Source organism: Takifugu rubripes, chromosome 14 (assembly GCF_901000725.2).
Source record: "Takifugu rubripes chromosome 14, fTakRub1.2, whole genome shotgun sequence".
In the NCBI taxonomy this organism is placed as follows: Eukaryota; Metazoa; Chordata; class Actinopteri; order Tetraodontiformes; family Tetraodontidae; genus Takifugu; species Takifugu rubripes.
In genome coordinates this window covers 8,617,792-8,634,813 of record NC_042298.1, presented here as the reverse complement: position 1 = coordinate 8,634,813, position 17,022 = coordinate 8,617,792, and the positions used below count along the sequence as shown (strand labels likewise).

The 17,022-nt window shown below is 45.6% G+C and overlaps 1 protein-coding gene across 1 annotated transcript; it reads right to left on the bottom strand.

The window, feature by feature from the left end:
• Positions 1-111: 111 nt before the first annotated feature.
• On the bottom strand, positions 112-14,237 carry synpo (synaptopodin). The gene is made up of 4 exons (XM_011610829.2): positions 14,082-14,237; positions 10,074-11,163; positions 4,467-6,469; positions 112-2,641 (listed from the first exon to the last, which is right to left on the bottom strand). The coding sequence occupies exons 2-4, from the start codon at positions 10,243-10,245 to the stop codon at positions 1,490-1,492; spliced, it is 3,327 nt and encodes a 1,108-aa protein (XP_011609131.2). The 5' UTR covers positions 10,246-11,163; positions 14,082-14,237; the 3' UTR covers positions 112-1,489.
• Between the last annotated feature and the right edge of the window lie 2,785 nt (positions 14,238-17,022).

Sequence of the window (17,022 nt, the reverse complement as noted above, 5' to 3'; positions counted from 1 at the left end):
AGAGTGGAAGAATAATAATTTGAATCCTCATTTGTGTATCATTAGAAAATTCATTGTCTTGGAGATTAAAAAGGACAGCTGCGTGTGGAAGCAGTATAATAACGGTCGTAAAACAGGTACACCGTTTAATTCGGTGCATAATCACGGTTTATTTTGCATTCATGGCAAGTTGTGACACGAGGGTAGAAGAGCTGAACTGGAACAGATGACAGGCGTGCAAGAGAAAAGCTGGCAAAACTTTGATGTGCGGCCGTCGTGTTCTGTTTGAGGACGTGTTTGGCTGGTCCAGAGGTGACCCGGGTCTGAAACCGAGCTGTGACAGCGAGACCGGGACAGATTTAATCCTGCTGAAGGAAACAGGTCACGGCGGAACAGGTGTCCCCGTCACTCAGGAGACACGCAGGAAGTTCATGTTCCAAAATGCGCTGATGCCTTTGACCCACGTGTCAGTTAGCGGAGGAATGTGAAAAACGACATTTTAACATAGTTACACATCTGCTTCTGTTTTGTGCTGCTTCTATAGCTGCATAGTTTAAAATGCCTCCTGAGCCGTCAGAATCAATGGAAATCAAGTGCAAATCAGTCATTAAACTGGACTTTGGGAGTTCTGATTGAATTTAAAATGGAATCATTTCCTCTGACTGTTTAATGGCATTTTGCTGCCTTCCCAATAGTAAAGATGTGAGTTTACAAGTGTGCACAAAAGCAGATTAAAGAACCGCTGATGTAAAACAGGTTGTTTGTGTTGAATAAAAAGACAGAACCAGCTCTCGCACACGAGGCTGCAGTAGTAATATTACAGTCAGCTAATGCTTGTTGACTAAGCTGCTAATTGATCCTTAAATATGTTGTAACCTCATTGTTTCCTTTATTAAAGGGTGTTTTCATGGCTGTATCACCTTCCTTCTTACACTTTCATTCAACATTTACTAAACAGATTCTCCACCCACAACAACGCACTGGCACTGCTCCTCTGTGGCATATGTTGGTCACATGGTCTTTTAAAAAGACATTTAAAGGCTTGTTTTCACTTTTACGATCCGATAATATCGCGCCATCCCACCACACAGTCCAACATATGTACATATCCTGAAACCTTCAGCCTCTCTTCCACATTCACGTGCACATTCAAAGCTCTAATCCTGATTTACTCATATTTAAAGCCAAATAAAAACACATTAAATAGAAGCACAAATATCAAAAAAAAAAAAGTCAGTGCTATTGAAGCAGTATATTGTTGGAGGTTTATATCTTTGGTTATTTTCATGGGATGTCTCGGGGTGTAACAAGCATACAAGCCGCAACATCTTTGTTACATAACAGGCCTGTTATTGTCAGTTTATAAGAACAATAATAACTCTAAGATACGACAGGATCGCTCTAAGTTACAGAGAAGTAACCCATCTGAACGTTGAAAATGAAGAATCATCAGAAGCGGCTTCCAAGGCCTCAGATGTGTTCGTGCTTTAAACGCCTGCTGGGACTGCCCTCACAGGTCGGTGGAGACGGTACTTCTCTTCACCCTCAGGCTGCCCCCCCAGCCACGGGGACAGGTGTTGTAGGACTGCAGCCCGGGGGATCGGTGGCCGGAGTCCTCGGACTCCACGGAGGCGTCCGAGTCGGTGAGGGAGCGGCTGTTATACAGCCTCACTGGGGAGCAGATCCTCTGTGTTGGAGTTGTGGGGGGGCTGGTAAAGGTTGGAGACTGGGCCCCCAGTGCTCGTGACTGGAAGGGACTGATGGGCTGCTGGTGACAGTCATAGCTGGGTTTCCCCACAGGTGAGATGGGGAGGCTGTGGCCGCTCAAGGCTCCAGGCGAGGGGCTGTTCTTACGCTTGGCTGCATTGATGATGTTCTTCGCCAGGAGGCGGTGGTTGGCTTTAGAGTCGAGGCTGTTGATCACAGGGGACACGCAGCAACTGTCTCTTGGCGTGTGGATGGGAGAGGCGACGGAGGACGTGTGCACGGGCTTAGTGGCGGGGAAGGACAGTCTGGTCTGGGAGAGTCCTGGAGACTGCGAGCGCAAACTCCACGGAGGAGAGGCCGGGGACGTAGACGTTTGTGTCGGTCTGGATGTGGAAACGGAGATTACAGGGGAAGCATTCTGGCTTGGCATCGGGGACTGGCATCTGGAGCCCCACGGAGGAGAGCATGGGGATGTGGTCGTGGAGGTTTGGAACGGTTTGAATGTGGCGGGAGACTGGTTTGTTGGGGAGTGGCACCTCGAACCCCAGGGAGGTGAAAAAGGAGCCGTCTTTGAAGTCTGGGACGGTCTGAAACCAGGAACGGGCGAGACGCTGGACGACCGAGTGTTTTGGGTCATCATCGGTGACTGACATCTCGAACCCCAAGGAGGAGAGCGAGGAGAGGCGGCTGCGAACGTCCGGGGTGACGCAGATGTTGTGGTGGAGGTGACGGGAGAAAAGTGGACAGTCTGAGTCACCTCAGGAGACAGACATCGGGGCCCACCGGGCGAAGACATGCGAGGAGCAGCTGGGCAGCTGGAGATGGAGGTGGAGGGACGGTGACCAGGAGTCCAGGCTGCTGTGGCCCCCTCTGGGCTGCTGAAACACTTGCTAAGGCCGGATGTCCTAGTTTGAGCTGGAGTCTCACTCACAGATGGGCACGAATCCTTCGGTGTCTGTCGGATCAGCACAAAAACTATTGTTGAGATTCATGGAAACACGAATTACACATTCAGTATTTAAGCTAAAACTTACCCCAAGGTGAACTGTTTATGGAATAAGTATTATGGAATAAGTAACCAATGTACTATCTAAATGATATTTTTATTTAACGGCGGAGTCACTCTAACAGGGATCCTCAGTGGGATCAAGGTCATTATTCTATATCTTTTATTCCATGTCTTTCTGCATCAAACCCCTGCCAACAGCTCCCACTGGCTCAGTCTTCTCTCTCTCTCTCTCTGTTTCTGTCTCTGTTTCTTTCTCTCTCTCACTCAGGTTACGATCATCTGGTTTTTCAGAGGCGCCTCACCTTTCGCAGAGATATGAAATTACACGAGTGAGGCACGAATAACAGCCGCTCACATAGTGATGAAGATCAACGCTGCCCACATTTGTGATGATGACATGAAGAGCACTGCTTTTAGTTTAAGGAGCTTACATATAAGATATTGAAACATTATTGTCTGTAAAAATTGTTGTTGCTCATTGAAAAGTGTGTGGTTTGGTTAAAAAAAAAGGGTTGGGGTCAAAGGTCATCCCATTAGTCTGAACTCCTCAAGAGTACCAAGACCAAAGGTCAGGTGTTAATACAAAAACACATTACTCAAATATTTCAGTGCACAATAAAAAGCCGAGGTGGAATGATTGGAACACAAATAGTGCAAAATGCGTGTTGTGTCTGTTCCTACGGTGCTGACTGCAAGCTCGGTAGACGGAATGCAGGAAAGTAAGCGAATGAACACGAGCAAAGGGAAAGAAAACAGTCAAGTCGGGAAGTTTAAGAAGGAAAAAGAGGTCACAGCAAAGACAAGAAAGCTTTAATCAGAGACAATCTTGTGGACAGAATAAACACAGAAGAAAGCAGTGAATCAAAGTTTGAGAACGTAAAGGAGCAGAGCATTTGGGTGCCTGTAGAATTCTTCTTAAACCTTTGTTTTAAATCACAAAATGGTCATTATATGAAGGCACATGATGCCGGTTAGTACGCAGCCTGCAGATTTGAAACATCAAAGAAATTCCATCTCAACCATAAAAAGGTATGGTAGATGATGCTGGAAACCAAAGAAATTCCCCTGAAGATATGTGACATAAAAGGAGTTCTTGCTCAGTCAGTGAGCAGCATTAAATTGCAAATTGAAGATCATAAAGCAGATGCCAGACCATCTGCTCAAGTACTCTCAAATGGCATAATGCACTGTATTGGGAGGCAAAGTGGAAAATGTACGAGGTTGTTTTCCATCATATTTCAAAATGTCCTGAAAATTAAACTGTTTTTCCAGCACTAATGTGCTTAGCCGCTAAGGTATGTAGGCACTGATGCCATCTAATTGCATTAAGGCACATTCCTATTTGAACTGTTAGTGATGTTAGACAGTTATTCAGGAGAAAACCGGTTAAGAGTTAAACTGTAACCACTGTGATTGGATTTGAAGGTGCACTCTGACATGATGCTGCAGCCAGTTTATCTCTTATTGGTGCAACATACTAGTGATGCTGGTAACAGTGCTATCTAACAACCAGTGCACATCACATCTTTGCTCTGGACAATCCCTTAAGATTAAAGCAATTTTGCCACGGTGTCCAGGAGCATCTCCAATATATATGATAGCAATATTTCATTTATCATACGTGCGTGGGAAAAGTTCAATGCTAAAGGGCAGCAAAATAATTCTATCTCTAATTTAAAATAAATGCACCAACCATGTAATCTACTTTACACAAAAGGCCCTGCTGGTATAAACACACATCCTAAAAACGGTAGAGAGGAGGGCTCCACACCTGTGGTACAATCCCTGATTTCTTGGCAGAAAATGTAGGCCTTGGTGCCTGGACCCCTGACCGGGGCGAGGACACTCTCTCTGGAGAAAAAGCAGACATTGCAGAACTGCTCCTCGGTGGTCCTGAGCCTGGATGTGACACGGTCTCTCTTCTTCCTCTTGCAGGACTCAGAGGCAGCTGTGGTGACGTACACTGGGTTCTAAAGTTCAAAGTAGAGCTGTTAGGTAAGGAAGCTTGTCTTGAGAAAGCTTGGGTCAGAAGGTTTCTGGAGTGCGGGGCTCCTCTGGGTAGGGTACTTATGGGGTCCATGACTGGTTTAATGATGAAGAGATTGGAGTCTATTTGGTAAGGTCGGTGGCTTGAAAGATCCATCTCTATCTTAGAGCAACCGTTTTCTACAGGAGGTGGTTCTGCAGCTGGTTCTGGTGCTTTAGTCTTCTGTCTTGGGCGTTGTTTGGCTGCTTGTTGGGCCTGTAAGTTTTGTGATAGCTGAGCACTAACGTCAGAGTTTTTCACAATGGCTTTGACTCGTCCAGGCATAGTTGATGGGTATACCCACGATGGAGGCAAAGACATGGTAGGAGATGGAGAGCGCATCTGTCCACCTTGGTTTTCTACGACGTATTTCTCCATCCTGGACTGACGCTTGGCAAACAGCTCTGCTCCCTTTCCTGATACATTGATGAGAGTCTGTTCGGGCCTGTGTTCGGGCCTTGGTTGGGTCCTGGAGCTCTTGAGACATGATACCCATTCTGGAGCTTTTGCATCTTCGACCTTTGCCTCCTCCTTGGCGAGGAAGTTGGAGGCTTCTGCTCCCAGTGCCAATAGCTCTTCCTCACAGGCTGGTTCTGGGACAGATTTATGTCCATGTTTCTTCCTTTCATCCACCCCCTGCACCAGCAAGAGTAGGTCAGGATTCGGAGATACCACTGGTTTCTCTTTGAATGTGAACATCGACTTCTTAGTTGCTCTTTTAGCGGCACTTTCCTCAAGTACTCCTGTTTTTATTGGAGTTGTTGTCCTTTTTTCTGAAGCTGACTGAGCTGCAGGGGGACCATAATTGGGCATGGGTGGGTACTGGGATAAAATGGAAGCAGGAAACTCAGATGGTGGAGGGGAGGAAGGGGACATCACAGGCGATACTGGGGGTGGACTGGAACAGTAGGTCTGCGGTGGCTGGTTGGTAAAGGCAGGTAGAGGGGGTGTAGGATAGGATGGTGGTGGTGGAGGAGGGGAGAATGCCAAAAGTTGGGGAGCAGTGAAAGCAGGGAGACGGGGAGTATCATAAGACGGAGGAGGGGGGATGTCCATGACGGGACACCCTGCCTCTGGAGACTGCACCGTCAGCGGTGACAGGAAAGGCCTGGCGGTTCGATTGATGATTGTGCTTGTCTGTTTGGAAGTGGACACGCACACTCTCTCTGGTTCAAATGCACCGTGACAGCCATTAACCTTTCCAGGGAGAACTGGCCCTGGATGGCTCCCCTTTATCTCTCCTTCCTCATCAGCATTGCTACTTTCAGGGGCAATCTCATCCTTGACCTCAAGTTCCTCGTGGATTTTATCTCCCACTTCTTCCTCCTCTTCCTTGACAGGAAGGAAATGTCTTTCTTGGATGACCTCCATGTCCTCTCGCTTGTAGAATTCCTCACCTCGGTCCGCCACGTCGTTACGTGAATGCACTGTCCCAGAAACTGACAAATGTGGCTGGGTGGTGCTATTTTTAAAATCCTGTCCTCTGACGCTTCCCTTACTGTTTCTCCCTTCCCATGTTACACTGATAGATGTTGGGTTGATTTTTACATTCTCTGGTCTGTCCTCCTCTGACCTCCCTCCACAGCTTTCACGTGTGAAGGCATCAACCCTCTGTTTGCGACGGTTGAATAGCTGCACGCCCCTGGAGCTGGAACTGGACGGGATGGTCAGCTGAGCTGCAATGATCTGACTCCTGACACGAGCTTCTTTGAGCTCCTTCTCTGATAAACTTGCACTCCGGGTCAAATCTGGAACAAAGAAAAAAGAAAGGGGAGGAACAACTTCATCAGTCAGCCATCTGATTAAAGATAAAAGAGACTCTGACTTAAGGACACTTAACAATGTGCCAAACCTTCTTTTGCAACAAAGGCAGCTCCCTCAGCATATAATTAAGTCCACCACATGAACTTTCATGTACAAATAGAGACAACCAAAAACGACAGATCTTCAACAAGTCTGGGCTTTAATATTCCCTTTAAAACCCACATAACTGTTTTTGCCATATGGCTCTGATTACTTTTGCTTTCTTTGAGGCACTTTTTTTATTATGGCTGCTCCGGCAAGCAAATAGAGCTTTGTGGACACTTGACTCAGCAGATCAGAGCTTTGGACAAAGAACTACTTCAACTCAACATTTTATTGAGAGAAGCATGAAGAACTGTAGTCTTGCGTTATTATAAAGTTCTGCATTTGTCCTGCAGAGACAAGAGAACTTGTCTTTCATTTTAATGATTGCCATGAAATCATAGGATGATGCAGAATCTCGTTAAAACCACAAGATTTTTTTTCTGCGCTTAAGAGCCCCATTCCAGCCCACAGAGTTATTTCCTCTGCCATCTGCAGTAGTCCCTCCCTGAGCATTCCTCCACCACCCAGAAAACTCCCTGTCTGAGCTTCCAGCATGTCTTTGGTTTCTCTTTGTTACTAATCTTTGTGTTACTCCAATTTAAGACCTTTTTACTGTTTTGAAAAACGAACACTCGACGCTTCGAATCCCAGTTAATCTGACTAAATCTGAATCTCTGAGAGCATTGGATGGAGGCTTTGATGGGCATTGTTATACAAGCTCCTCGTGATAACACATCTGGCAAATTATTCATCAAACTTCGTCATCTCAGACAGCTGACACGACGATGAGTCTTTCTTGGATTTACCAAACTGATGGACCAGATGGTCTGCGTCATTTGATAGTATCATATGCCAGTCACAATAATTATGCCTCAATTGTCCCTGTGCTCATTCTGTATGTATTTTTTTTTTTTTTTTTTTTTGGTTTAACAATGACCCAATCAAAGGAATACTCTCATCTGTCACTGATTATACCAAACTGTTATGATAATTATAATACCTTTTTGCAGGTTGTCTGTTGAATACGATATATTTATGATCTCGTCATAAAAGGAGACTGTTTGGATAATAAACATTTGCAGTCAGTTTACATGCATTTAATTACAGGCTTCGTTCATGGTGATGTTTAGTGAGCATGAATTAATCATGCTGAAAGTGACAGGGATACATGGCTGACAAGCCAGCATGTTAATATTACAAGCCCCCCACTCTTTAGAGCAGCATAACGACGTGCTCGACTCAGTGAAACAAGCAGAATATAAATCTTTATGTAAAGATGATGAGCTGTTATTGTTTTATTTTATTTTTTAAATAGGGGCGCATGTTACAAGCAATTTCATTTTATTAAACGGTGGGACGGTTACTATGTTCAAGTGAGAGGTCAGCAAGGTTTAATTTCTCTCTCTCTCTGTTTTTAAAAAGACAGTCCAGTAAGAGCCGCACTGAAGGGAAAACGCATGATTGACTCAAATAGAATTTTTAGAAAAAGATCTTTGAAGAAAAAGGTGAATGTTTTGTTGTTGTCACTTCTGCCTTGATATTTATTGTCATAAGTTTTACATTCTTCATATTTTGAGACTTCAAAATTTGGATCAAACTTAGGGAAAAACATGACCCCAGAGTCAAGGTCCCCCAACAGACTTCTCACTCTACATAAACATCTCACTGTATTGAGTCATTTCCCCCCAGCTCAACAGCAGGAAGGTCAAACTCATATTTAAAACATCTAAATGATTCCGGTTAACTAAGCCTTTAATCTTGCTGGATCGCCCTCGCCTTACCTTTGATGTGTCGCTGCAGGTTTCTAGTGCCTCCACCAAAGTTTGCGATCTAACTGCGACTCAGAGCTCAACACCCTCTTTCTGTAGCAAGACTGAGGATCAGATTTCTTTTTCTCGGCAGTCCAGCGTGCAGTCAGGCAGGCGGGCAGGGAGGGTGGGAGTGGAGACTGGAGGCTGCGTGACAGTCAGCCAGCTCTGTTTCGCTCTTTCACGTATGTGCCAGTTTCCACAAATGCATCTTTTTATAAAAAAATTAGACATGCCTCTGAGAGAAGAGCTCAGGGCTTCTGACACTGACTACACTGTGTTTCGCTCCTGTGGAGGCGTCCAATCAAAGCATGGAAAACATGGAGCTAATCTCTCTGTCAAGCGTGGTCAGTTGCTGTCTTTAGACTGAGGAAACAACTGATAGTCCAGATTAAGTGTACTAGAAGAGACCTAACATCTGACCTCTGCTGCCCCGGTGGATGTTTCTGTGTTTACTGTGCACACCACCCAGTCCTCTGCCCTCCCTGAACCCTCTGGGACGGACCGCTCCAACCTGCGAGGGCAGGATTGGAATTTCCTGTCCTCCAGCAGAGGCAACACTCAGACCTGGGTATTGATGCCTCTAGATGTCTATGCCCAACCCCACTTTTCCAAGCTTCCTAACTTGCTCCCTCGACCCTCTGGCGGCCGTCCCATCCTCTCATCGCCGCGTGGGTGAGAGCCGACAGCGAAACTCCCCCACAGCGAGGAGGGTTTAAGTCAGGAGGCCGAGCCTGCATTTGTGTATCAAAGGTCAGATTACGTTGTCGGATGTTATCTTTCTCTGGGTGATGGCTGCAGAGTGAGCAGGATGACAGCGCTGACCCCCGTGGGTGACGTGTGAAGCGGTATGGAAAGACATGGATTAACAGAGGTCCTGGGATCTTACCGGACTCAATGTGACCTAAACTCTCACTGGATCCCATGGGGGGATAAAAGACCACAGCTCAGAGGTGGAAACCAAGCCCCGTGGCTCATACTGTTACTTTTGTGTGTGCAATAGGTCCCTGCGGACTAGTTGGTCGGCACTTTTGTGATGTTTTTCATGAACTGTGCTTTATTTCAGGACTTTAATTAGCGAGTACTGACTGATGGCATCAACACGGAGCTTGAGAGACCACAGATGTATATCAGCAACAATTATGTGATGACCATGCCCTTTCTTTAGAACACATTTTCTCTTTGAAAAGTGGATCTGACAGATCCTCACAGCACAGACGGCATTATCCTTTCAGCTTAGGGCCTTTTTTAAAATTTTTGTACTCCCCTTTGACAGCTTAATGTCCAGTGTCATTATGAAGAGAGAGATTTCTTGTAAGGACGAGGGCCATAAAAGTAAAAAGAATGTTCCCAAACAGCCTTTTTCCACAAGTTAGCCCATTATCTTCAATGGCTGTGTTGTATATTAAGACTGGCCTTTAGCAGTACTGCTTAATTGCATTTCCATTGCTGTTAGGGCAGTTTGTGTTTTTACGGCGTGGAAACAGATGTTTCTTGGGGAACCTCAGTCTGTTGATTTGCAGTGAAGAGGCAGGAGTGCCTGTTTTCTATATTTCTCTCCATTTTCAGTTTCCTGATAGGATAATGTACTGCGCTGAGGTCTCGAGGGAGCCTTCCAAGCAAACTGCTAGAAATTCAGCTTTGCCTCATCTCACACTCCCGAAATTAGGGCAGAAAACAGCAGATAAACTCTTACTTGCTTTCCGGCTGCTCATCTCGTCTTTGTTGAATCCTGCCCTCTCCCATGGTGCATTACAGTCTGTCCCAAGGGGGTGCGTGGTTCGCGTTGCACTGAAAGACTTTCTGAGTCCTCCTGGACTCCAGCTCTCCCCTCTTTTGACAGACATGTGTCCCCGCTCCATGTCCATCCCTACTCTCTGTGAAAACAGTAGAAACTACAGCAGAAACAAACCCCTCGGTGGGCAGAAGCCTCAGCGTTTCATCCCAGCGGGCTCAAGCTTCTGTCCCAGGAAGATTAAACTGTGTGTCCGTGCCTGATACCACCGGTCGGAGAAGCGGTTTAGAAAGCAGGCAAACGAGGAGAAGGAGCAGTTCGGCTTTTCGAGGTGCCTCTTCCTGTGATCGTTCTTCTCTCGTAATGTTTCTCTCAAACGTTCTGCACTCCTGCTTCCCTCTTTTTTTCTCTTCTATCTAATAGGACCTCCCAGAAGAATCATATTCAGTGCATTCCCATGGACGACTGCCACAAAAATTGCACAAGTTTGTTGTGCTGACTTAAAAACCTGGCAGCGAGCACTGAGAAACACTCGAGTCTTCTCTATTTGCATCTCTCTCACTCAACCCCTTGTTGCCCCTCTTGCTCCTCGGCTATTTTGGTCACCAAAACAGGCTTTTCGTCTGCATCCAACCTCCAGCAAGTCGATTATTTTTCTTTTACAGAGAACGATCTGCCCCTTATCTCAAAGATCATAACTCTGCAGTGACGTGAGGGGAGAGCTTTGTAAACGGTGGCTTCCTGCTGTTAGGTGCATGTGGGCAACATTTCACTTTTGAAAGGTCAAAGCAGAGACTGGTCTCTTTTCAGAACATTGTACTCAATTTAAACTGCTTTACTCTGGTGCCCTGTGTTGTTTCTCAAAGATTGAACCCAGATGAGGCCTCTATAAAGTGTAACCATAATGTGGAAAGAGTGTTCCTGTTTCTTCAGTCTTCCAATGTTTAGTTTGAGTCCTTGGAAGTTTGGTGGATACTTCTAAGATGCACATAAGAAGATGAGAAATTGCTGCTTTTTATCAAATTCCTCTTTGTTTTCTGCCCAGAAGCACCTGCAAGAGATAAAATGCAAGACAATGATTAAATGTTAGTATCTATATTTCGTGGGCGTGATATCTGCACTCATTTCTTTAAACTGAGGCAAACAGCAGGCCTGATTTTCCTTTTCTCTTTGTGCAATGTTCCAAGAGCACAGGAGTCGAGGAATAATGGCTAAAGCATCATGAGGGCTTGACCTCTGTCCAGCAGGAAGTCTGGAGTTCATATGAACTAGGACGGCTTTGGAAAAAAAGGGTCTTGAAGAGCACTTTGCTGCACTCCTTGGCTCATCTGTTTTCATGACCAGTGATTTATTTCAAATCAATGCCTCTTTTCAACAGAGAAAGTCAATATTTCGGTTGCTGGAAATGTGGCTCACAACCGCAGTTGGGCTGAAAGGAGTCTAAAACAAAAGTAAAATAATAAGGCATAAAAAAGGAAGTAGAAGTCTGAATGCGACAAATTAGTGTTGTCTCTAGTCACAATGGGAAAGCCACAATTCAAGATTTTAAGCTCATAAATCAGCAGTAAAGCTGAAAATGTGTTTTTTTTCTGCCGGGCCCTGGGGCTTGTGAAGTGATGCAGAACACTGAGGAAGTCAATCCCTTCATCATGACATGAACAGACCATAATTTGCACTTGACATTCTTTTGATTAATTTTTTATATATATCTGTGCAGCAGTGTCACGTTACACGGATGACTGACTAGTAAATTTGTAAAGATAGACCAGTGATTGATGTTTTCTTTATGTTCTTGATCAGACTTGCCTCAGACTTGCAATTACCCAGGAGCTCACATGTGAGGGGGTGTGCAGACAGATGTGCACGAATTACTCATCAAAATGTACTTTTGCCCACCCTTCGCAGGCCGAGGACCCCTGAGGGAACATCTTCACGTCCTGTGAAGTTGATGCCTCGCCGGCGTGGCAGCTGAGTTACGGCGCTGCTCACTGGCCGCTGACAACAATTGGCCTTAACAAAACAGTGCCCCCGCCTCCCCGCGCAACAAAAACAACAAAGCCCTCCACAATTAAGCCTGCAGGGGTGACGGTGTCAAACATGAGCAGATGAACGCCGCCATTGTTTTAGGAACCGGAGCGTCTCCAGATGCATCGATATGGTGGCCACCGACGTCTCTTTCCATTAGCATCCGATCATGCTGCCATTTCTTCATTCAGACTGCTGCTGCAGATGTTCCTTCTCACTTGTCGAGGGTACACGCTACACCTCCAGCTGATCCGTTAAAATATGACTCGATTGCTCTCTTTAATGAAGCACTGGACCAGGAACAAATGTGAATTAAATTTGACACTGACACGAGCAGACATGTGGGTGACTAAAATGACACAACACAGACATATGGACTCTTGAAATCCTCATCTGTTCATTTTATTATTTCCACTGGTCTGAGCCTGTTAGGATCAAATTTGTGGTTGGCATTTCTTTCAGCCTTGTAATATTCCCTCCTAGTGATCCTATCTGCTTCTCATAGCTGAGATCTGAGGTCATCACTCTTGTCCCCGCTTCTCTTTAATTACCTTGGAGGTATTTCACAGTGCATGCCCACCTGTCAGGCTCAGTTCCCACTCTCTTCCTGTGCCACCCATGGACCTTCATCATCAGAGCCAGGGATATAATTCCCCTCTGGCTCTCTCGGGCTTGTTAGCTTGTAATCAAAGCGTTTTCTGATGATAAAGCTCTTCCTCAGCTCCTCCTAACATGACTCGCATAGCAACAGTAAGCCGATAAAGGTCGCTGGCAGCTTTTCCTGCCATCGCACATTAGAAGACAAGGTGGTAATCAGATGGGATGTCTAATAAAGACATTTTCCCTCTGGGTTTGGCATCTACATATTATCACTTTGCCCCTGGCTTTGCCCTGTGAATGTATAGATGCATCATTCAGCCGTTTACCTCTGTTGGTCCTGGGTGTATATGTTTCAGGCACATCCCTGTATTTACTCATTCTTGGTTTGTTTGTGGGGTTTTTTTTAACGTGATATAGAGTTGATTCAGCTGTAACCAGCCTTTTTCTCCTTCACTCAGTCAACCCGTTCAAGGACAAACCTCTACAGGACAATTTTGGGTCGCGCTCCAATCCTGGCAGTCCTGACTCATAATTCCCCAGGAGGTTGACAGTCAACATGCCCTAGCTTGTGTTGGCTGATGACTGACAACTAAAACATTTTGTGGCGCAGACTCCAAAAGAAAACAGAGAATAATCGCTTTTTTCCTTTGTTTCTGTTGTTAAGCTTAAGAAGTGTGCAAAAGCAGTCAGGAGGGAGGAAAAGGTTGCAATGCTGCTTGCACACAAGTGGAGAACTTCACTAAGTAAATACTTGGAGTACTTCTGTGTGATCGTCTGCCAAGTGGGAGGAAGCATCTAAACCCATCAGATTCATCCTCTGAAAACTATTAAACATCAAAGGGGAACGAATTGAGCACTTTAAAACCTGCAAAATGTGTTCTCTCTTTACCCGTACCATGTAAAATGACACATTCGAGCAAATTCGGGTGTTGCCAGTAGACATGGCAACATGGATGACCAAAACCCATAGTTGGGCTTTTATAAAGTAGTTTTTAGGCCTCACCTGCTGTGCTAACAGGAAGCAATTAATTATATATGAGAGTCAATCCAGGTCCAGCAGCCAGATCTTTAATTGCACATGGCTTCTTCTGTTACACAGTGAGAGTTGAAGTATATAACGTGGCTGCACAGCAAGGTCCAAACACTGAGGACAATAGGCTCACATTTCAAACCATAGCGCTAATCTAGCGCCCCCCCACCCACACACACACACACACACACACACACCCCTCTGCAAAAGCTGGGCACACCGGAGGGGGAAACAGCAGCCACAGATGTTTGTCATCAACTCCAACAAAGAATTTCAAAGTTTCGCTCCTCTCATGTACAAAGATAGTTTCTTACCCCGTGAAGCTAATGGGCCACAGGTGACGAAGCCTGCAGCAGCCAAAGGCAGATAAAATTCCAGGATCTGCTGCTCCTTCCTGTTTGGCAGTTGTGGACTAGTGTGCAGCTCACCTGTGCTCCTGTGGGTCTCCCTTTGTGAGACAGCAAGTGTGTACTGCCTCTTTTCAGCTTCCACAACTTCTACATCTCTCTCTCTCTCTCTCTCTCTCTCTCTCCCCCCCCCCCCCCCATCTCTCTCTGTGGTGAAGCAGACGAAGGATGGCGGTGGGTGGGTGGATGGGAGGGGGGTCAGTTGGAACACAGAGGGCTCTTTGTCTGGGATTTTTTTTTCATATGGTTTCCTTCAAGCTTGCATACTGAACACATTATTTTATAATATATTTTTATATTCAACACAGAGATGTTGGGGCGGGGGGGGGGGGGGGGGGGGGGGGGCGGCTGTGGGCCCCAATCTGTTGTACTCCCCACACTTCCTTTTTGGATCCATTTTCCCGCCATGCACAGCAAAGAATCACAAGCAAAGAGTTGAATCTTTGCAGGGAGTTGCCCAGATTATCCCGGTGCCATACTGCTGCATGCAAATGATGTCAAATTTAAGCTCTGTATGGATTTTTGAAGGTCAATGCCAAGCGTATGATTGAGGTAGAACTTTGTATTTTCACTCATTGATTAGCTGCTAACATCCCACGCGTGTCACCACAGGTCAGTAACCCGGAACCGTTGAGATTCTCGGAATCTTTATTGATCAGAGCTTTATTTTTATAGATCTGCAGGGAAATTGAGCCATCTCGAAGACTCACGGTAAAAGGATTTCTATAGGTTTGCTCCATCTACGCTACACAGTTATGGGATGTAGATGATGAATCTTTAAGATTGAATCTTTAAAGACCTTTCACCCATTCAATAAATACTCATCCTGCTGTGGTTGACCACTCTGTCAATTCGCAGCTCACACAAGGTTAACCAGAGCACAAACCTTTTTTCCCCTTTTTCACAGACCACCACACATTTTCAGGATTCTTTGTAATTCAGATTTCTGTGGGGTGTGTTTATCTCCGCGTTTCTTTTCACCGCCTCTGCTCGTCTGATGGATAGCCGCGCCAGACGACTCAGACCATCCATCACCTCAAGGCCCTCCGTACTCTGTCAACAGCCCTTTTCTCCTCCTCACTCTCCCTCTCTGTTGTTTTCAACCATTTTCTCCTCTTTCACCACGCATCTTTCTGCCCAGATTGATTTTTCATCTTCTTCTTCTTGCCTTTTTTTTTTTACTCTGAAGTGTCCCACTTTAGTCGTCAGACCTCCGTTTTGTTTTCTGTTCATCTCATTTTCTCATCAATGCGCTCTCTGTTGACCTGGCTTCTCCTGACAATCCCATGCAGCTGGAAGGATGACCATTAGATGCTACATCTAGGCTTATTCTTTCTTTTCCCTCTCCACCTCTGCAGCTCTTCAGGCCTGGTTTAAGGCAGCTCTGTCTGCAGAAGCATATCCTCCAATCAGGCTTTTATGACACTTCTCTGTATTCTGCATCAGGCTTCTCTACACTTGAAATAAGGGTGACCAGCCATCACACTAATCTTATTTTAGCGTAAGGTTAAAACATGCCTGTGCATAAGTGACCACGTCTACCCCATCCAAGCAGCATGCTAAATCCATCGCTGCTCGGAGTGAAAACTGACTGACTACGGCGAGACCGCTGGCTCAAATCAATTTGTATCATGAAATCTTCAAATCTATATTGCTCCAGTCTTCCTCTAGATTTCGCACCTCTCTGTGTAGGAGAGCAGGGAGCGGAGGGACATGTTACTGCACATTCCTTCTGAAGAAGGACTTTCCTAAGAACTGACAGTGTTGCTGAATCTCTTACGCAGTCTGGGTTGAATTTCCTCCCGCAACAGCTCCATCTAAGGCAGTTATCAGGGAGGCCTAAATTGATTAGGCTCATATGCAGAGTCCACTCTTTGCTCCCCTGCTCACCATAACAACCTGCAGCTTGTCCCCTTGAATGTAACGGGATACACACACGGTTCAAACGCACCTTTTTACACAATCAACACCGGCTATTTCCATTAATTATGAGGTGGAGTTTGATCTAACTGGCGCTCTATTTTGTGAAGGAGAGGATCTCCCTACCAGCTGTGTTACATGCCAATCATCTGGGACACGGCACATGTAAGACCGATTCACTTACAGCGCACTCGTGTTTCAGCCCCGCCGCTGCTTATTTCCATCTGAGCAGACATCTGTATTTCTCATAAAGCACTTGAGAGGGTGTCGCGGTCTGATGCACAGATGAATAACGGCTGACTGTGGGAGGGTCCACTTGTGGTTTTATTAAACAGCAGGCCCAGAATGTGACCATCCAAGACATTCTGATGACAGTTCTTAAAAATATCTTCCTATTTCAAGGATTCCTGAATTATAAAAATAACAGACATTTTGTGGCTGCAGTCACAAAAGTCGGACATTAAAACCAGATATCCTGCGTGCCTGTGATCTTAGACCAACAAATATACTGAACAGAAACTAAACAGGCACCAAAACCTGGTTTTATAAACCTCAGAGTAAGAGGAAAAGTAGTTCGGTATGTGTCCAACACATCTCAATAATAATTCTGGTGTATATCACACGCAGAGAAGCACTGTGACTGTGAGAGCCATTACACCAATGAGAGAATCAGGTCATGAAAAGAGCTCATTTTAACAAGTCTCACTGCTTCTTAATTACTTCCACAGTGATTGTGTGTGTGTGTGTGTGTGGGGGTGCGTGTGTGTGTGCGTGTGTGTGTGTGTGTGTTCTGACTGGACCAAAAACACAATCAGCTGGCTCTGGCTGCCTCCTGAAGCACTCACGGGGCCAATTGTGCAGTTTACACATAACAAAGAGAAAAATAGCAAAAGAGAATGAATCGGCTACATGGCAACGCGGCCTCCTT

Coding starts and splice junctions, on each gene's coding strand:
- synpo (XM_011610829.2), bottom strand. CDS start 10,245: ATGGACATGGAGCGGGGACACATGTCTGTCAAAAGAGGGGAGAGCTGG. Junction 6,470..10,073: donor GATGAGCAGCCGGAAAGCAA/GTAAGAGTTTAT, acceptor TCTTTGTTCCAG/ATTTGACCCGGAGTGCAAGT. Junction 2,642..4,466: donor AATCAGGGATTGTACCACAG/GTGTGGAGCCCT, acceptor CTGATCCGACAG/ACACCGAAGGATTCGTGCCC.